We start from the raw sequence: 23,038 nt of genomic DNA on the forward strand, positions 1-23,038 counted from the left end.
GGTAATGCTAAGAGTGATTTCTTTTTATTAGGAATTGCTTACTTTTACAAATCATGTGTCATAAGTTATTTTCTCTCTCCTTCCAGCCCACCAGCGGCCGAGCGGTGGTGAATAGTCGCTGAATACTGATAGTTCGGTCCGAGGTTCGAATCCCGCGAACGGGCTAGCTGCATGGGCACTTTCGTGGTTTCCCATGTGTAACGTGTATACGAGTCAGTTTTCCTTAGAAATTCCTCCACAAAATCCTCCCTCCCGCTAGGCAGATAACCCTAGTGTGCTTTGCCGTAATTAAATAAACCAAACCAAACTCTCTCCTTCCAGCATGCCTTCGTGGTATAACGGTAGCAAACTCAGCGCGTATTCGAGAGGTCCAGGGTTCGAGTCTCGGGGAGGGCACTGCACATTTTTCACGTCTCCTGCTTCAAAATAACCTAATGGCTCTACAAATGGAGCCCAAATTAAAAGGTGGTGAAGATGATCCGTCACCACCAGGATTTGGCGATTGGGTTCTCTAATCCCCAGTCACCCTTTAAAAGAAGAGTATATAGGTATTTTCTTCCTGCTTTCCGCATGCCTTCCTGGTATAATTGGAAACATGCTCAATGCATATTCGAGATGTTCAGAGTTCGAGTCCTGGCGAGGGCACAGCAAAATTTTCACGTCTCTTGCTTCAAAATAACCTAATGACTTTACAGTTTTATTAAATAATGGTCAAGTGTATAGATAATTGTATAATTGAAATTTGTTTATACAAAATCACCCTTTATTTTAAAGTTTGATGCTTTTATATTCAGATTTTAGACTATATTTTACAGTAGCACTTAAGCAAAATTAAGCGTCATTTTATAATCTGAAATGAATCATTTAAAATATTTATTTGTTAGCTTCATGACTCATTGTGCAGCCCATTCTATGTCTCTTTAATTATCAGGTATCTCTTTAATTACCAGGTATTCTGTTTCAGATCATTTATCATATTTATTTCCTCTAAAAAGGAAGCTTTCGCTTTTAAGTTATATCATAAATCCCTAAATTTTGATTTTTAAAAGCAATTCAATATTTCATAAAGACAGAAGCTGAAAAATTTGCTGCTTTTTTCTCAATTTAACGTTACATTACAGAGGAATGATCTTCTAAATTTAGGTTGTCAACCAACAACCATTTCCAAAGTCTGCAAGAAACTAAAAAAAATTATAACAGTATTCTATGCCACTTCTATTATTGAAAAGGAGAAAAAAAATTTTGTGTTAATTTAATAATAGCAAATTTTTAAAACACTAAACATCTCCTTGAGATACCGTAATTTAAAATTGATGAAGATGCTTCTAGTGCGAATTTTCGTTTTGTAACGAAAGAGAATCAGTTTTGAAACAAAATTTGCAGCAATTTTCTCTAATAAACATATAATAGGAGCAAAAACAAGTTGTAACCTAAACTGTAACAAAATTATCTTAAAGAAGGAAAAAAAAGTAAAATCTGAAAGCAGATTTTTATATTATGCCCAAATGAACGTTATTTTCATTATCAGACACATTCACATTTCGAGAGCATTTGGGCTAACGCCACATTGTGCTAAATGTATTTAAAAGTTGCATATTTTCAGAATTTCCGACAGACAGCCTCGCGCGCTGGAAATAAAAATGTTTTATTTTCTACAGTGTTGCCACTGCTTCCTTTGAAATTGTTGAGTTAAAAATGCGTTATAATATAAGTTTTATAAAATATTAAATAGACAATAAAATAATTTCAAATCCCAAATTCGGGCTTCCAGGTGTCTATGTCCAGGTGTAGGACTATATTATTCAAAATTTGATTCCCATAGGTAACGCTGCAAGTGTAATGTGTGTTTCACTTTGCATTGTGAACAAATTATTGCCTGTTTTTTAAGAATTTCCTCTTTAGATATTGAGTTTTCTTTCCGTATGATTTAATTTTTAATCATCTTCAATAATTTAGCACACATTTTCAGCACCAATTAAATTTAAAAAATAATTATTTCATTTATTTTACTAAAAATTCAAAAGATTATTTCAATTACAACTTTACAAGGAAGAAACTAATAGCGCACTGTTCACAAATAAATAGTGAACTTGAAATTCAAGATTACTGAAATTTTTAAACTCTAAAGGAATTAACAAACGTTTTGGCGAAATCTCTCTCTCAGTGAAGCTACTAAGAAACTTTCTAATAACTTTAGTTATTAGAAAGTAGTTTAGTTTCTAACAGCTTTCTCACAACTAAAAAATGCTAAGAATACTACGGATAACTTACTCTCACTGGACAAACATTGTAAAGATATTAACTCTAACACTAAGAACACTGAACGAAAAACTTGAAACTGGTGAAAAGCTTGGAAACACAAATATAACTTCATCACTGTATACTGAAGAGCTATTAGGCATTTTTTGACAGCAGGAGAAATGAAAAAGGAGCAATGTCCTCGCCGGGGCTCAAACCTCTCGAATTCGCGTCTAGCGTGTTGACCAGTACGCCACAAAGGCATGCTCAGAAGACGGGAGAAATATCTTATATACTGCCCCTTTTAAAGGGCGACTGGAGTTTAAAGGGCGACTGGGGAGACCCAGTTACCCAAATCCTGGTCGTGCAGAATCATCATCCACCGCCTTTTTTAGTTTGCATGTCACTGTAGAGATGATAGGATTTTTTTGAAGCAAGAGAGATGTGAAAAATGAGAAATGCCGTCGCCGGAACTCGAACCACAGACCTCTTGAATTCGCGTCGAACGTTCTGACCACTACACCATGAAGTCATGTTAAGAAGGCGGGAGAAATACCTTATACTGCAAGAACGATCATCATACTGTTGAAATTCTTATAAGGAGTCCTATGTTTCTAAGGCGAGATGCAATGATTTCATATAGACGGAGAAATGCAAAAATTCTTATGCATTAGTAAACAAAATCTGATTTTCCACTTTTAAAACTGTTATGCCCAACCAAAATATTGTCTCATGTGAACAGATGCCTCGTATTGAGCTCTTCATTTATGCTGTATTCTCATTTTCTGGAAATACTTTTTCCTTACATTGTTGTAATTTAAAATAAATTTCAAACCTGCTAATCTCACATAAGGATTTTGCAGTACGTTCAAAATGGTCATTCGAATTTAGTAAGCGCCAATCCGAAAATTTCGCACTTTTTGGTGTGTAAAACATAAGAAGATTGTGCATGTCCTCGTGCCATAAAGGTACACATGCATGTCCCTTCTCAAATCTCTCGAAAGTAAAGAAGGAAAGTAAATATCTTGGCTTATCAGACTTTCTATTTTTGACTGACTGAATATAGAAGCGTATCTTTGTTACGATGGCTAGCATGCGGCTATCATTTAATTTTACGAAATACTTAATACGAGAAATACGATTAAAAGAAATAAATGCCGCAATGCGTAGTATTAACTATCGCAACGCCAAGCACCCATCCGTCAACTAACTAAAAATAGTAATTCAGCAAGTAATGATCACTTTCTAGCCAATCTCAAAACATACTCAAATAATTTTAATATTTTAAAATTTCTGCTTGTTTTGGGGTATTTTTAATAATAATGTGTGCTCTTAATTATCATACTAACATTGGAAAGTAGATATTTAAGTTTAAAAATCACATAATTAAGACAACACATCCCTTCTGAATGGAAAAGACAAATTATTCTTTACAGAAAAAATTTCAATTTTAAACTAAAAATACGAAAATTTAGCTAAGATGCGTTGCTTAAGCAGCCACTAGCTGTCTCTGGTACAGGAAGAAACGTTTCCTTGGATGACCTTCTAAAAGCATTCATGCAATTAGCTTCTTTTGCTGTAGCGAATATAATCCGAGATTTATGAGAGATCTGTGTCTTAACCATTTGGCAAAGGGCGCATCTATTTAGGTAATAAAGTAGCAAGCATTAAGATTTGTGAAACCGCTCAAGCAAGATATTGGTTAGTGGTTCTGACTACCGTACCCGAAGGGCACGGGTTCGAATCCAGAAAAGGCATGTATGTTTGTAAATGTATAGTTTCCGTGCGACATTGGGGCACTCAAAATATGCGGCGAGCCGAAAGTCCTCTCAAGAGGCTAGTGGTACGGGATGAGGTGTGGGAGACTAGATTTGTGAAGTAATTGAAAATAAGCATTATGATGAGACAAGTCGAAGTCAAGCTGCACAGCACAAAACTTAAAACTAAATATTTACCTCTTAAGTTCAAACATTAGTCTGTTGAACTTAACATTTTCAAAACACTTTAAAAATGTTGTTTATAGATACTTTTCTAAGTTAAAACAAACCTTGTTCAAATAGGGAATTAATGTAAATAATTTTAAATTAAATTTCATCATAGTTTGCAATTTTGTTGCAGAGAGTGAGAATTTCAGCTCATCTAAGTTTCACTAGTTTCCAAATCTGCCCTGCAATGACTTTGAAAATAAGGGAGATACATATTTTTAGTTTCAGTACGACAAATGACCACTATGAAAGAACGCTAAGGAAGTTTTACTAGTTTCCGAACATTTGGAGTTGAGATATTTATTCAGAAGTTGAAAGGAATGCAGCTTATAACTCCTTAAGGTTTTAGCTTTCCTCTTAGATAGAAACGAAGTAACTAGGAGCATGTATATAAGTTTTTATTAAAATGAAAGAAGATAAATATCGCGAAAAATTCAGTTTATAAAAATACAAAATTTTAGTTTTGTGTCGAAAATAAATGTTTTATTTCTTTCTATTTTCTGACAAAGAAACAAATTTGTCAAATTAAAATAATTCATTTAAATTATGCGAAATACAGTAATATCTGCAAATGTATTGGAACAAAGCTTAGTTCTTAGTTGTCGAAACTACTTTTCAATAATTCCTAACTACTGCGAGTAAGAAGATGACCATTTTGTGAAAATTTCTTCAACGTTAAAATACATAAAAGTTAAAAATTTATTTTTTTCAGATTTTACTTTCCTATGCAATTTCAATTGGTCAAACGTTTGTCGCTTCTCGAATTGGAGATGAATTTACAATATAATTCATTGAAAACCTCATAATTTTCTTGTGCTATTTGTTTGTGCTTTTGTTGCAGATTAAGTAGATTTCATACTTGACATTTCACATGTTTTGTGTTTCCTGAAATCTGGATTTTGAAGCTTTACAAAGAGTTTTAAGAGTTTTTCTTAATTTTGCAATGTAACATATTTTGAAACAACCAGATGTTAGAATTAACACAGAAACAGGAAGAAAAGGATGGCTGAGGAAATTAACAATCATAAATTTCTTCAGTTAAAAAGCGTAAGATGGGTGAAAGAATTGATACCGCAGATTAATATACGCCATCTATAAAACACAGAAAACTGTGACCCACTTAAAAAATATCTCATTATAAAGGATCAATTCAAGAAACCCATTACTGTATAACCTGAACTTAAGTGCTTATATGTAGCTAGAAAATATAATGATGTTTCAATAGAAAAGTGGGCAAGCACACGCTAGGTAAATGAATCTTTTTTTTTTAACTTTCAATACAGATAGGACACACTGTTAAGACAACAATCAAATGAAAGATACATTCAAGGGTATATCGACTGTCACAAATGTGAAGGTAGAAATGCACTTATTTTAAACAGTTTTACTTATAAATGAATATGACATCTGTACAAAGCTAAAAGGTAGGGTCACAAAATGTTTCATCAAATTCCTTATTCGTCTTAATATGGGAAGGGGGATTTTTCTTATTGCTATAAAATGTTATTATCAACTGAACATTGACCTAAAATGAATTGAAAACTTGAAATGAATAACATGAAATTGACTTCAATATTTTTAAACGAATTTAAATACATTGAACTTTAGATTGGTGATTACGAAACCCAGATTTTAATTCTTTAGAACATCTGTGAGGAATTTATGATGCTACAGCATAGCAGTTAAAAAAAACTAAGTCAAAAGAGTTTTTAGAAGAAATATAGTAAATTTGGTTAGCACGTTTTGAAGAAAATGTTATGAAATGAATCTCTTCAATGATAAAAAGCTTGAATGCTGTGAATCAAATCACAACTGAAGTCCTATGAATTATTCAATTTAATGGTTTATAAATAATGCCCTTCTTTATATCATTGAAATCAAGAGCATATTCTTAAATCTCTTATGATGGCATACATTTCTTATTATTTTCCTGTATAACAGAGCAAGCAATGGCTTTTTTTCTTTTGCATAATGCTGCATTTAACAAAGCCAAACAATACGTTATGTATAAAAACGTACCAAATATTGGTATTTTTGTACCTATTTTAAGAGTGATTTTCTAATTTAGGAAGACAGTACACTTGGAGGTAACTTTTATATGTTGAGAAGTGGTGATCCCATTCATAAATTAAAAAGTTTTATTCTGTTGATGTCACTCCAAAGCTTATAACGCGATAACTTAAATCCAGGATAGATCGAAACTGCTACGTTTCAGAGTTTCGCAAAACTAACTCATTAACTTTTAAGTACTTTCGAAGCTATCTTGTAACGTTCAGAGTCAGTCTACAAGCAATTATATTCATGTTCGCTTCGGAACATTTCACAGTGGGTACAAATTTGTATTCACACAGGAAAAAATGTAAATTAGCTTATTCGAAGAAGATATTTAAAATGAGTATAAATTAAATCGAGTTCAATGTTTGTTGTTTTCAGTGATATCGTTTTCATACCTCTGAAAGCAAAGCTCGTTATATTCGGTATCAATTCCGTTGCTGAATGGCCCTGATCGAACTGTAAATTTGGAATATATAAATCTGCAATTATTACATTTTTAAGCAATGGCACTTTTTTTACTAAATAGTCTCGACAACGTGTCATTTAGTTAATATTAGCAGTACCTTTCAATTAAAGCTATAATCTTTCTTTTTCCTTCTTGCATACCGCGAATGAGTGACCTTGGAATATAAAATATCAAATACTAAGTGCATATGTAGCTCTTAACCTTCAGATTAAGAATTACGTTTCCCTCATTTTGAATTCCGTATCTTGACCTTAAAAAGTATAGTTTGTTTATGACAGAATTATTAAGTCCCCAGCGAAATTTAATTAGAACGAAAACAAACGCCTCAAAAGAACTCTTCCATTTCGGTTACAATGTCCTTGAAAAAATATCAAACGTATCACCGATAGAGCAACTAAATGATATCTCCTAACTTCCATGTCTGTCAGCACTATTTACGAACTGGTGTGAATTTAAATGGTTAATTAATAATAAAATGTGTAATGTAAGCCAACGTATGAATGCAAACATTAAAACAGTCTCATCACAAAGTTCGTAAACAGCTGGTATACTGCACACATATGTTTGGATCTTTTATAGGTACTTCTTGGCATGAACTCAGAAAGAAAATTACAGTCAGTATGTTTTAAAGGAAAATTTGTTATAAAACATAAAATATGCTATTCAGTACGAAATAACAAATAATGATGAAAATGATAGCTCACATGAATGTTTTGTCTATTGAGGCAAAACCAAATTTTTAACTCCTGCAAGACCGAATTAAGAATAAAAACCATAAATTTAAAAAAGAATCGAATGAGTTACCTCTTTCCGAATTCCTGGGAAAACAATGAGAAAGGCGACGAAGATGGTGGAGAACGACACGTAGATGAGAACGTTCCGGACATCTTCTGTGACGGGGGTCCTGTTGGCGAATGTGTAGAGAGTGGGGCCTCCGTCGCTTCGGAACGCATCGAACCAACCCCTCAGCATTCTCCTGGCAATAAGCAAGAAACTGAAAAAGAAATTAAGAAAATTTTTGAAGATTGTTTTCCTTCAACCAAGAATTTTATCCAAAATTTCTCGATCTATGGCATACGAATTCTACAGAATTCCATGCAAATTTTACGAACTCCAGCATTAACATAAGAATTCTACAGAATGTTTTCAAAAGGGTCTCCGTATACACAATATGCACACGTATTGTTGCTAGTACTCTAATAATCCACAAATATGCATGCAAATTACTAAGAAATGCATAAAAGGTTTTTTTAAATCACTCGGTTTCTTTCACTAATAAGCAGTGTACTGTAATAATTCGAAATATAAATTAAAGATCTTATGCTACAAGGACTGACAACAACTTTCGAAAAGGTCAGTTTTCCAGGAGCAGCAGATGATTTATACTCTGACATCACGACGTAATGCGATGCGGAGAAATGAAACATTAGGCTATAAGTAATTTTAACGCTCACAACTTAAGTAAATAAAGTTTAAAATAAAAGTTTATAACATTTTATAGTTTTATTTATATTATTAATCTATACGTAATTTATATACATTTTACATTTTTAGTATATTAATTATATAAAACATAGTTATATATGCATAAGGTAAAATAGTATATAGCGAATACATTTTTTATCTTTATTCGTTAAATATAGTCATGCACATTTTAATAGCATTGTGTATTTTCAAAAGGAAGAAGTTCCCGAGATATTATTCACACTATCGGCGACGCAGAGTTCCGCCCTTTCGGGAATGATTCACGTAAGTTTTTTTTTTTTTTTCTCCTAAGAAAAATTAACTCATCCAGAAACTCTTTCCTTCAAAATGCCGGCGGAAATATTTTGAGTGCTCGTAACCGGGTTCTTTTCTTCATGCGAAGGCCTACTTTCTTCGCGGTCGTTTCTTCAACCCTAGGGAATTGCTGGACAGAAACATTTATCGCAAGAATGCTCGTTAAAATTCCATCCAAGATCTCTTACAGACACTAAAATTGGATATATTTTATCTAACATTGTTCGATTTCCTTCCTCCCTCCCTTTTTATTTCATTATACTTATTCATTTATTAAAATAATATGGATATACGAAGTACGTCTACAAAGTTTTTAAACTAGTATTTTTAATAAATTCCAGGAAAGCTTCAAAACAATAATTAACAGTACTTATTATTATTATGGCATTTTACGTCGGTTTCTTAATATATCGTCGAATTTTCTATGCAGTTAATTATTTATTTTGACTCAGTGAACATTTGCTTTCACGGACTTGAAAGATGAACAAAAAAATAGCAAATACATGTCGCTGCGAAACGGGAACTATTCTTTATCCTTTTCAAATAAATTGTGCGGGAAGATGAAATTTAGTACTTTGCATATGATTCTGAAAGAACACGGAAAGCATTTGCTCCGGTTGGAGAAAGTTCATCACGGCCATAGAAAATTCGATTTCAGAAATTTCAAGCAAAGACCATATTAGTGAACCTTTTTGATTTAAAAATGCTTAACAAAGAATTTTTTCCCGAGGACAGATTGTAAAGTCCATGTTTTATAGAGGCGTACCAAACAGACAACAATGAAGAGAATTCAGTGCGTTAGACCTGGGAAAGCCCTATAGAATACCTGGTTGCTATTGCATGACAGTGTGTCACATAACTTCATTCTCATCATATAGTTTCTAACAAATAAACGTGTCATAGCTCTCATTCATCTTCTGACTCTCCAGATTGGGCACGTGAAGGTTACATTTTCTTTCCTAAAGAGAAATGCCAACTCGAAGGGCATTATTTTGACACTGAAGAGATTAGAAAAGCCATAATCAGATACTTAAACAGTATTTCAATAGATACTTTTAAGAAGGAATCTAACCAGCTATATAAAAGTGTAAGACGTTGCGTAAGGATTATATACTGAAGGCGTAGAAATGAGAATGTCGTCACTTTCAGTTTTCGGTATTGTATAAACTTAGTGATAAAGGTTTATTGACTCACTATGCATGAATGCCTTACTGAAGTTGTTAATTTCGATATCAATCCAGTTATGGAAGAATTTTTAAATGTATTTCAAGTCGGAAAAATGATAGCTGTTGGAGTACTTTTGCAAACTGCTATTAATATCTCCAATCATATTTTTGATTCTGTCATTAAAAAATAACTTATGTTAAACAACTAGGTTTTTATAATTAATTAATTACGATTATGTGTGTATTACTTAAACGTCTTCATAAGGAAATTAATTTGTTGTAATTGTGCATCTTCTTAAAATATTTGGTTATATCAAATACCGTTTGCATGTGTCACTGATAGGGGAATAGAAACAAATACAATATATAGAAGACAGTAGATTAAATGTAGCAGTTTATGAAAAATCCTTATGTTAATATCTGAATTTAAGAACATAAGATTCTACATCTTAATTTAGATAATTTCAGAGTATAAAATTCTGCATCTTACTATTTAGAGAATTTAAAAGCACAAGATTCTACATCTTACTATTTAGAGAATTTGAAAGCATAAGATTCTACAGCTTACATTTTAAGGAATTTAAGAGTATAAGATTCTGCATATTACAGTTTAAGGAATTTAAGAGTATAAGATTTTACATCTTACTGTTTAAATAATTTAAAAAGCATACGATGCTACATCTTACTATTTAGAGAATATGGATATACGAAGTACGTCTTATTTAAAAGCATAAGGTTCTACATCTTACTATTTAGAGAATTTAAAAGCATAAGATTCTATATCTTACTATTTAGAGAATTTAAAAGCATAATATTCTACATCTTATAGATCAGGGAATTTAAGCGTTTAAGATTCTGTATCTTGCAATTTAGAGACAGAAACCAGTAGTAGTCTGGCGATAGTTACGAAAATAATTTTAGCTTGATATTTAACTTATGAGCAGTACCTTAATTCTCCCTAACGCGTTATTATAGCCAGACAACTACTGGTGTTTAGAATATTTTTTATTTTAATAACATTAAATAGATTTAAAACTCTACCAGTTTGCTATTTCACAATGCGAGTTCAGATGGCGTTATATACGTTTCTTCTCAAAAGAAAAAGATAGAAACTGTTAATAAAGAAATAAATAAGCAGCGGTGGTGTGGTGGTGTATTTAATTATGGCAAAGCACACTAGGGCTATCTGCTTAAGAGGAGGAATGCCTTTCGTGGAGGACTTTTTAAGGGAAACTGGCTCGTATACACGTTACACATGGGAAAAACCACGAAAATGACGATGACGGGCTTCTGAGCAGCCCGTCATCGAAAGTGTAAACAAAATATCTTGCTACATATTAAGTAATGAAAAGGCATTATTAATGTTTTTTAGAAAACAAAAAAATTGTCAAAACAGAAGAGAAGTACGCCAGAATAAAATATAAAATTAGCAAAGAAACAACCTTGAGTTTAGTGTAGATTTAATCATGATCTCCATTAATTTCAATGACAAACAGATACAAGTCTTTCTTCAATAGGAGCAAAGAAATGTACAATGTTGATGTGGATGCTGCAGATATCTTTGCTCCTTATGAAGAGGGATGAAGAGTTTACCCTCGAAATCGATTGAGTTTTTGACTAATTCTATGCTAAATACAAGGTTGTTGCTTTGCTAATTTTATGTAAAAATAGTTGCATTTTGAAACAAAATATTGTGCTATAACTTTCGTCAAATTTAATTATATCCAACAATATGGATTTTTCAGACTGTCAAAATCAGTTTGAAAATTAAAATAACTATATTTCTACAGAACTTCGCAATATCATTATATATTATTTTTTATGCAAGCAATAGCATGCTGACAGGCTATTTAAAAAATTTTGGTAGCAAACACACTTAATATATAGAATTAGGAGATTCTATTATTAATCATGTTAATCATATAATTGTTAAGAGCACTTGTTGCAAAATGTTATTAAAAATGCAGAACCTCTTTAAAAATTTTCTTCCCGAGTAACTTATTGTAAAATTAGAAAAGATATATGGAAAAAGTTGTAATAGTTCTTTTTCCCTAATAAATGCTTTCGATAAACATTCATTTTATTTGTTGCCCAGTTATCAATATTTAGGTAAATTTAGAGAAGGAGGGAATTTAATTTTTTAATAATATTTTCATTATAAAGATTATTAGGATGATTTTTGACAGTGAATATGAAAAACTTTATTTTTAGCCTAGATAATGATTTTCGGGTGGGTTGGATATGATAATGGGCCGGCATAAAAACAATTATCAACTAACAAGATATTTAAAGAGTTAAAAACACAAGAAAAAGCAAATTCAAGCGATTAATTTATAAAAGTGTATTTAATATCACTCGATGAAATATACCATAGCCATAATTTTAAAATTGGACTAGGCATTAATAGAGAGTTATTTTTAGTAAAGAAATTTCTGTCAACTGTCGTGCAACATAGTATAGATGAGGCGTGGCGCTTCGACTTAGAATTTGACCATCTTGTAAAGTTGTTTTTTCCTTTCTTATGGATGTTTAATACAGAGAAAGCAAATACCAGGGCGCCTTCCGGCTAATGCTTCAATATTAATACAACGAATTTAAGAGAGATCTACCGCAGCAAAAGCAACTCAAAATAAGTATGATGCTAAAGAATAATACATTTTAGATCTAATTTTAATATTTTATTTATATTTCTGAATGTATTTCTTTTCATCAATTACAATAACTTAAAATCTCAGTAAAACAAAATTTAAATTATTTAGAAGAAATAAAATTTTTAATTGACATTCATATTGACCATATACACAGCACTGCATATGAAAACAGAAAGAAAATTTCAAAGTGTGAGTTATGAATACTGATAATCTCATAAGAATAATGCTTTGTTTAATGACGAAACAAATGGTCTCAGAGGTATTCATAAGTCTACCCCCAAAATAAATTTGTGATATCTTTTTTAAAATAATTTTTATTAGAAGAATGGGCAAACTATTATATATTGATTATTCTTTAAGTGTTTTTAAATAAAAAATAAATTTAAATGCAACATAAATTTTATAAATACTTTAAATTAAAGTCAATGAAGTCGACAAGATTCTCGCAATAAAATAAATTTAAAATTCTCAGTTTAAAAATAATAAATGTAAAAAAGACTTGCATTTAGTATTAAATTAATAAATTTTAAAATCGTAAGCAGGAAATTAAAAATTTATAAGAACATGAGATTAAAATTCATAAGAATATTATAATTAATATTACACATAAATTAATGAAATCTGTAATTTAAATTAAGACTCTTTTCAATTTACAGTCATTATAACTTTTTTTAAAAGCTAAAAATCTTAAAACAGCTTAAAATTAATAGCAGCAAAGAATGAAGCGCACCTTTGGTTAGAGATAAATCCGTTTAAATCCTTTCCCTCTTCTAGCTCAAGCTCTAGTCTTCTACTGCTACTGCTATATGAAATCGGAGAGGATGATTCGGCGATGACCAACGAACCCCCAGACGAGTCAAGTCAGACTGACCGCTAGCGAAAGTGAAGTTCTGATGATAAATACCTTACTATAAACACATTACGAGCAAAACCTCGTTTCTGACATACTTCCTTGCCTGGCTCACTCGACCTTCACACAGATCCTACGAAATTTGTCGACAAGTTAGGAACCGAGAGAAGGGATTGGGGTCAAGGGCCAGCATCTCGCTGCTGACGTCACGTGATCGCTGTTTGTTGTTGTGGTGGCGGTGCTGTGAGGGGTGGCCGTTGGCAGTCAGGCTCACGTGCTGCTTGATGCCCAAGTGCTGAAACTGAGCATTGTGCATTCGGTTTGTGTTAGGCAGGCCATTGTGCAAGGGAGAAAGTTTCGGCAGCACGTGGTCGCGTGGCCATTCAGGTGGAGGCACTGTGCTCGCGCATGCGTGGCAAAGGGGTATTTCCCAATGAGTGGGGTGAGCGAAAGTTTTTTGTGGAGAAAATGCTTTCATAACTGGAAAAGTCGATGGAGGGAAAGCATTCCAAGCCGCTGATCTCGCATGCTGCCACACTCAGTGATCGCTCTAAGGCAGGTGGGTTGTATGAAGCAACTTCAAAGAAAGTTGCATGACGCTAAATTTAAAAGTAAACATATAGCTAATTTTCTCTTTTGCATAATGTTTTACGTTTCTAAACAAGAGTTTTACGCTTGTGTAGATAACTACTATGTAACACAGGCTAATTAGACTTTTTCCAGAATTCCTTCCGCCTTTTTATCTGTTTAGTACTTTTAGTTTCAATTAATTTAATTTATTCAATTATGTAATCACTAATTCAATTATGTATGTAACTTGATACTTTTAACTTAGTTTATAATAAATTTACTGTTAATTATCATATGCTTGGTTGAAAGATGCTCACATTATTTTTAAATTATTTAGATATTCAAACCTAATAAACCAGATAACTGTTTCCTTACACTTTCTCGGTCCACCAGCGGCCGAGCGGGACGAATCGTTTAACACTGTTAGTTTGACCTGAGTTCGATTTCAAACAAATAGGCTTTCTTGTGGTTTTCACATGTGTAACATGCATACGAGTAAGTTTTCTTTAAAAAGTCGTTTACGAAGGCATTCCTCCTTTAGGGCAGATAAACGTGGAGTGCTTTGCCATAAACAAAAAACCAAACCAAACTTGCACGATGTTGTTCCACAGTTTTACTGTTCAGAAAAGCTATCGCTTTTGTCAATAATTTAATTTCCCTACTATAAGTATACTTGTAAAGTACTTTATTTGCAATTCCACAATGTCAGAAAAAATGTATAGAATTTACAGAAATATTTAATTTGGTTTTTATTTTTAACTCTTTGATTACATATGCTAACAGAAATTATTTTAGCGCGTGTTTCTTCATTTAGAAGTATTATCTGTCAAAAACATTTTTTTTTTTAATTTTAAATTTGAATATTTAACATTTTTTTTAAAAAAGGGTTAAGGTTATTGAAATCAAATACTTAAGATTCTTCGGAAACCATAACGCTTATCTCATCAGAAATTTTAATAAAATATGCTTTTATAAATATCTATTATATATTTATTAACAGAGGGTCACTAGGGAAATATCTGGTTGTAACGAAAGTTTTTAATAAAGTTAGAAAAAAGACATAAAAGCAATATTTTAGTGCGGGTAGTAATGACTAACCAAATCTATGATTTCCTGCCAACGATATGGTAGTGTTTCAAAGCCTTCGGCCCAGAAACTTGGTGGCCGCGAGTTCAAAAACAGATTAACCTCATTTCGGGCGTTCTGTGCAGAATGAATGATAGCACCAGCAAGATGTAGCTGCAGGTGTAAAAAAAAAAGGTAGAAGTCCGAAGGAGCAATGTCGGGGTTGTATGGTGGATGTGGCAAAAGATCCCATCCGATTCCGTACAGAGTTCAGCACGTGAATGCATACACATGTAGTTTTACATTATCTTGATGGAACATTATGTTTTATGCGATTGAACTTGTACGTCAAGTTTATACGATGCATATCGCAACTAATGGAGATGGCCCTAACGTCTAACTCCTTAGCAAGCTCTCGATTGGTTGCATACTAATCTTCTTCCACAAGTTCTCGCAGGCAGGTCTCATCAACATCAATAAGCAGGCCAGAGCGCTCTACTTCTTGAATGTCACATTGCCCCTCCCCTCTTTTTTTTTAACTTTCGGTTTCAAACCTTCACAGTGTCATATGATACAAGATTAGTACCTAAAGCTTTACACATGATTTCGTGACATTCTGTAGCTGACTTTTTTCAACAGAACTGGAAGCAAATGATACTTCTAATCTAGTAGCGTGATAGTTCCATTTCAGACACCTTGTACTAAATGATAACGATATTTTTTTACAAATTTCACGACACAATGTTCTAAAGCAAATCTCCTTGTTTCAAATGCCAAAACTCGTTTGACAAAATATGATTAAACACGCCAATGCAAAGTGTTTGCGCAAACGATATTTGAAGTGGCGGGAAACTTTCGTTAAAACCCGATAATTTTACTCAGAGCCATGCCTATGTATGTTTTTATCTGAGGCAAAGAGGTAAATGCACGCCCCTATATACAATTAATTTAACTGCATATATATACACTTATATTCAATAAAGATCGAATTAATACGAAATCCTACCCTAACTATTATAATAATTTTCAATTATAAATTTATGTATTAGGAAATTAATACATGTAATACTTTATAATTTTAAAATAAAAACATTAAGATGTGCCTTTTTGACACTGAAATAACTGAAATACTCTGCGATAATTACAAATAACACTACAATTAATATAATTAAGTATTACATTACTATTCAAGCTCTTTTTCGTAAATTTATTTTTCTTGCTTTTACTGAAATAAAATGAGCAATAACGTTTTTCAGATCTACTTGGTTATTTACGGTCTAAACAATATTTGAAAGATTTTCGGGGTCCAAAAAAGATTTCGCGAAATCCATTTTTTTTACGCAACTTCAACCGTGTTAAATTTTTATATTTAAAAATGAACTGCTCTATAAGCATTTTCTGTTAAGATCCAGAAGTATTAAACATTTAGGAATTAAGCACCTTTGCCAATGATAGATTCTGAACCTGGTAATGAAATAATTCTAAATTTGGAAAAACATTATACTTATGTAATCAACTAATGCACCAAAATTATAGAATTCTATTTAAATTTTGTTTCATTTATATATCAGTTAAATAATAAACGTACACTGCAAGGAGAGATTTAAAAAATATCAGAATTTTGCTTAATGTACGCGTATTACTTTAATTATTCTTATAATTCCTTAAATCGCTTTAAGAAATTCGCCTTTCTAATCAAACTCTTCTTTTCCTCATCCTTGTTTGCTTTACGCGTAATTACTTAATTGCTTTCATGAGTTTCCATTTAGAGCTGTTATACAACACTTGTCTTATGCTAATGGTGTATTCATAGTTATATAACACAAATAAAAAAGCTGACACTCTCTCCTTCAACATGCTGGTGACCTAGTTTTAAAACCAATAAAATCAGAGGTGTTGGATTCCATCCTATGAAACTCGAAAATAATTTTTTTCAAATCGACTTCTTCTCTCTTCTATTTCTTTATATAAGAAAAATATTTGTCATTTTCATCCTACAGCGTATATTTTTAAATCTATTGTAAATATCTGAAATGGGTATGTGATTCAAATTCTTTTATACATTGTAACTTACTTTTAACGGCATTCTTTGAAAATTGTTCATATCATTTCCTTTTAAGAGTCTGATGTTACTTACGTATTCACTCTCATATAGCAACAATAAAAATCTTATTCGCCACTTTTTCCCCATGATATTAAAAGGAAACTAGTTATAAAAAAATTTCATTCATATTAACTATCTGCTGAAGGCTGAGAAATAGGAGGTTCGATGTTATCGAGATCGATGCCCATATGACTGGCCGAGTATATTAGGATTGGTCAAAGATTCATTTCTCTACAGCTTATCTAACATTTAGATGATGGAATGAAACACAAAGTTCTGTAAATTATATTTTCTTAACCCATAAATTGGTTTGCCACTTTTGATTAACATTTTAAATACTTTTCATATGATCTGATATTTGCATCGGCCGAAAAATATAATGAGTATGTACGAAATGATCTTTCTTAATTTCGGTTTTGCATAAATGTCATAATCATGAAATTTTAAAAAGTATTTCGTATTATCAAAATTAAATTCGCTTATTATTTTCAGCTGTTTTATATTTATTTGTTGAATTTATATATTCATAAGTATGTTCGTATTTCTGTAATTTCATTCTGAGAAAACAGCATTGATTATAGGAAGGAAATGAAATTAATTAAAAATTACAAATTCTTCTAACGTTAAAAGGAAATGACGAATAGTGACATCAGCATCTGTTGTTTTATCATTACAGCCCTTTATTTCATTTTCGTACTCATAATATTGAGTTCTAACGTTTGAAACAGGAATTAATATGTGATACATACGTTGTGCCAAGCGGTTGTTAAATTAAAGCTTTTGGGAAAAATGATTTTGATCTCACCTCTCTTTCTAAAGTTTAAAAAGGAAAATTATTCTCGATTCATGACATGTATATGTTCATATTTTTATAAGCGCTGTGGTGATCCTCCGGCATGACAGTCACTTAGCAAATGATAGCTAGACATGAAAATCCTTTCACTTTTTAATTTATTTTCGGATGAATAAATTCATTTCAGAATCAAATATTCTTTAACTGTATTAAGGATTGTTGAAAGCATTTAACATATTTTCCTCAGTTTAGGTTATTTGCATCAATGACAGAATAAATACTTTTCCTTCTTTTGGCCTACCACCATGCCTCAAGCGCTTCCTCTGCTTTCGCTGACGCGGGAAAGAATACTGACTCCAACGAGTAGAACACGTTTTTACTTTCTGAATCGTTTTTCAGCAGCGCCTCTGGTTCTAGCAAAAGCGGCCTCTAGTGGCTAGCGAAAGCGGCAATACTTTTGATTTAGAAAAGAAGAAAGAAAGTTGCTCTACCAGATCAATGCCCCAAACGACATACCGGCAGCTGAGTAAATTTACACTGGGTAACTCCACTGATCAAGCGGCCAGATAGCCGGGAAATTCCGGTGGGTTGGACCCATCAAATTAATATTCGGGCCATCGGACTATAAATCAAATGTCGAGAAAATTAGAAGCTGAATGTCTGAAGAGTAATTCTACTTGTTGAATGCTTAATCCAAAACAAGTATTCAATAAAATGCAACAACCGTGTGGTTGGGAAATTTTGAAATTAATTACATACTACTTTCGCACAGTTGCTCTGCGTAACGTTTATTTAAGGCTGATTGTAAAATGCTTCATTTATTACTTTAAGTACTTAATTCAGATTTATCATAATCTATTAAGTTCTGAATATAAAATTAAATATATGTTTTACTGAACTTTTAGATAGATTCTTCAACTTCAATCTTATTTTCTTCTGCTCTCTTGAAATCCCAACTTTTTTTTCTTTTTGAAATAGCAATGTTAAATTTTGCAAAGCTTCAAAAGCAGTGCTAATTTTTCCAATTTTTTAGAAATTTGATGCCCAAAAAACATCAAATAATTGAATAATAGTTAATCCAGTAATCCCCTCATTGTAGTTATACAATAAAGTCAACACTACAGCTAATGTTTCCTTTAAAAAAAGGTACCCGAAATTTTTCGTGATTACAATACTTCCTTTGTTAGCTTTTAGTATTCATGCCACTTTTTGACTTTGATTATGAAAAACTACTATTCTATAGCCGATAAAGTCAGCTTATCCATGCATATTTAATTTTCACCATAAAAAGTAAATTTAGTTATCTAAATCAGTGTTGTGTTGTATGAATAGGTTACAACAGGTATCCCCAGCCGTTTTATACCTTAAAACACATTCTAGACTATCGGTGGGGTCGTGGACACAGTTATTTTTTCATGCTAAATTTTATAGGCGTATATAGTTAATAATGTACACCTCGTACCCAAAAAAATGGGACTGTTCTATATCTCCCGTTCTACTAGACCGATTGACGAAATTTATCTTCTTTTTTCATATCTGGAAAGTGAGACTTCGGATATGTATAAGATTTATATATATCATTGATCTAACATACATCTAACATCGGATTGTTTTTTAATATGACATACCTATTTTTTCCATTATTTCGATTCTACGACTGAAATTATGTTTAAATTTAAATTTATCTTGGCACGGTTTTTCCAGTTTACGCCAAGAATAATTTACTTGGCGAAATTCTTAACTTATGGTAACCGATTTTCCTTTCCGTTTCATTGTGCATGAGCGGAATAAAAGGTTCATTCTTTCAAATAGTTTTAACAAAATGCTCAAACTATATTTGTCGTAATTATCGCTTATAACAACTATGCCATTTTTCAAAACACGGCAATATATAAACTGACGTACATTTTCGAAAATTTTGAATAAAAAATTCTAAATTTTTGTAGGTTTGCCTAGAAATGCATCTGTTTTAAGGTGGTGGCAAAGGTTTTATAGGTTATTATTCAAAAACGTTTTCTAAAAATTTATAAAAACTACTGCAAAATACAAATTTAAAAACAAATCAGAAAATAACAGAGTATCTTATTTGGATTGAATCAACATTTCGAATTGTGAAAGAAGGAATGAAATAAGTTTAATAAAAAAGAGATATTAATAAATATACACCAAATTCAATTAATAATAAAGAACTAAAATTTTGAGACCTAAATTTTTAAAAAACTACTCGTGCGATTTTTACAAAACTTCGCACTTTGCCACAATTTGAGTTGCAAAATGGAAATATGAAAAAAAATCGGTATGTCATTACAGAAATAGCTGATTTCGTGTCAATATACTTAAGTTAGAACAAGGCTATATATAAATCTAATATATCCTAAGTTGTGCTTTGTATAAATGAAAAATGCAGTTAAATGTCGTCAATCGGTTCCGAGAAACAGGAGATATCGAACTGACCTTCCCTTTTTTTGTGCGAGGTGCATATAATGTACCCAAAAATTCAAAACAATACAATAGAAAGTTCAATAGAAAAGTTCTTGATTCTATTTTTATGTAAAATAAATAAAATTTGTGATATTTGGTTATGCATTTCATTAGGCCAGGGCTTCTTAAACGTTTTTCACTCGCGACCCCTTTTTATCACTGAGATTGTTTTCGCGACCCCAGGACCTCCATAATATTTACGAAGATTTTGTGGGACCCCATAAGCATTGCGCAAATCCGACACACGCGTGAGTGAAACCGTCAATTTTTCACTTGTACTGTAATATACTATTGCAGTTTTAGGTCATTAACTTTAATTTCTAATTTTACGACATAGAACAATATGAAAATTTTAAATAAGTAACAGACGAAACGACAGCGTCACGTGCAAAGCAAGTAAAATGAACGTTTATATTATAAAAAAAATGCTTCGAATCGTTTTCGTTTTTTCTTTATCTGCGTTGCCTTATCTTTAAAAAATATTTGGTAATGTCCAAACTGCTAAAATTTTTGGCGAGCCCCTGCTGTAGATCCCGTGACTCCTATGGGAGTCGCGATCCACAGTTTAGGAAACTCTGCTTCATAATTAGGAGACTCCTGTTCGTAAGCAGTCATCAAGATATTCATTCATCTTTAAGTCGAGATCTGTACTTTGCGACATTGATTGTTGAAAATAATATATCTGATATTTTTTAATTTTTAACAAATAATCGGGTTCAAATGACAAATTAGCTAAGATCTTCAAATTGGAACAATCCCAGCTGAAACGGCACGTCTGTTAAGCCTATTTAAAATTACAAAAAATCAGACACGCTTTTTTCAAATATGCTTATTAAACCGTTCTAAGTTATTATTAAGTATAAAAAATTACAGACATTTTATTGAAAACTTAAATAATGTTTTACCGTGGTTTCACAGCAACGGCATACGTAAAACCGTTGGTGTGCGCAACGGTTACCGAGGGCATAGGGTTGGAGATCCCTAGATTACAGCATGGGAAATGTTTGTATGGATTTGTCTTTTTCATGCGAAGAACATACCTATTGTTGTAGTTTATTTGAATGAGTCTTTTTTCTGCCACGAATACAATTTGCATTTCAGTTTTATTCTTCACAGTTTTGCTACAGATTATGCGTATTACCTCTGAATTTCGATTGTTGAAATATTTTGAGGAGATACTTATCACAATAGTTAGACGATAGATGTTCAACTTACAAAGTAAGACTACCTGGTTAACATTCTGAGCAAACACATTCTCAAAATGTTTTACATACCAGGTCTAACTGATATTTATTATGTCTGACACTCAGACTTTCGTAAGAAACCCGTTTATTACATGACGTGCGCAGAATTTTTACATCGCCATATTATCACGTGCTACATTGCACATCTGGCGCAACAGCACGTGATGAATTACTACATGACGCAATTTGACAATGGAAAAAACCCCAGTATCTTCTCTTTTTTCAGACTATACTTCTTCTTTTTCCATCTTACGGAAAATATCAGAATACTACAAAAATAAGAATTAAAAAAAAAAAAAAAAGAAAGAAAGAAACGAAAATCCACATTTTAATCGAATTTGGAAACGTAATCCAGAATAAATGACAAATTTTATATGAATTATTAATTTTAAAGTACATTATAATAAGACTGATGTGTATACATTTTTAGATTTAAAAAAATTGTGGAAGTATTTACAAAGTTTATTTATCAAGTCTTTTTTTTACGAAGATTTTTTATTAATTAAGAAAGATAGTGGCTTCGATAACGCGGTGGTATAAAAATAAAATATTTTTATCTTAAACGTGCGAGACTGCTATCGCAAATTATAAAGATATGCTGTTTTTAAATATTTTAGTTCGAAAGAGTGCTAAGTTAAAGGCTCTCGAAGCGTGTATGTATGTGTAAATGAAAACGAAAATGTACCTTGTAGAGACATTAGGTATATTTTTGGTAACAGGAAAGATGAAAAATTAGCAAATGCCTTCGCCAGGAATCAAACAACGGACCTCTGGAATACCGGCCCAGCGTGCAGAACCACTACACCACGAAGGCACGCTAGGAAGGCGGGAGAAATAACCTTATAACCTTTGAGTTATAACCTTATAACCTTTGACCTTATAACCTTTTGAGTATTAAATAAAATCTGAAAGCTTTCATATTTTTTTCTGATTTCTCAGTAAGAATTCTTTAAGTATTGTTTTTGTATATCCCTTTTAATTAAAAATAACTGTCACCTGCTTCTGTCAGGAAACAGTTCCGTAATCAGGACTATTTAACTTCTTTTGAGCCTTAGCCGATTCTTGCTTGGGACGGAAGTGTAAAATTCCGTCTAATTAATCTAGAACAGAGAGGGAGAAATGTTCGAGTTTCATTACAAAAATATTCAGATGTTTCTTAAAATGTTTATTATTTGAAGTGGTGCTTAGTTATCTCCATCCATTGCGAACTATTTCAATAGTTTTATTAGATTCTAATTTTACACTTCCGTCCCAAGCAAGAATCGGCTAAGGCTCAAAAGAAGTTAAATAGTCCTGATCACGGAACTGTTTCCTTACAGAAGCAGGTGACAGTTATTTTTAATTAAAGGGGATAAACAAAAATAATACTTAAAGAATTCTTACTGAGAAATCAGAAAGAAATATGAAAGCTTTCAGATTTTATTTAATACTAGCGGGCAAGCCCGCCAGCTGAGCGGGCTGAAGCCCGTTTATCATTGTTCGTTTTTAAAAGAATTCCCATGTTCAAATTCGCCTACATTCGAAAGTTGGACCGAACTACCAGTTTCCGGCGATTTTAACCGGTTTATTCCCGTATGCATCCATACGGTAC

The 23,038-nt window shown here is 32.1% G+C and overlaps 1 protein-coding gene across 2 annotated transcripts in view; it reads right to left on the bottom strand.

The window, feature by feature from the left end:
* LOC118192424 (dual oxidase maturation factor 1-like) overlaps nucleotides 1-23,038 on the bottom strand; it is a 293,294-nt gene that overhangs the window by 194,115 nt on the left and 76,141 nt on the right. The window contains exons 1-2 of one of the 2 annotated variants that reach the window (XM_085818776.1): nucleotides 13,071-13,333; nucleotides 7,549-7,738 (exon numbers count right to left, since the gene is read on the bottom strand). In XM_085818776.1, the coding sequence (XP_085674902.1) occupies nucleotides 7,549-7,716 (168 nt within the window). In that variant the 5' untranslated portion in view covers nucleotides 7,717-7,738; nucleotides 13,071-13,333. Of the gene's footprint in view, nucleotides 1-7,548; nucleotides 7,739-13,070; nucleotides 13,334-23,038 lie in introns of those variants that run through there. The other variant, XM_085818777.1, reaches the window with a different exon arrangement.

The sequence above is a fragment of the Stegodyphus dumicola genome, chromosome 6, assembly GCF_044657685.1.
Source record: "Stegodyphus dumicola isolate Sdum_Otavi_A_Nest chromosome 6, ASM4465768v1".
Classification (NCBI taxonomy): Eukaryota; Metazoa; Arthropoda; class Arachnida; order Araneae; family Eresidae; genus Stegodyphus; species Stegodyphus dumicola.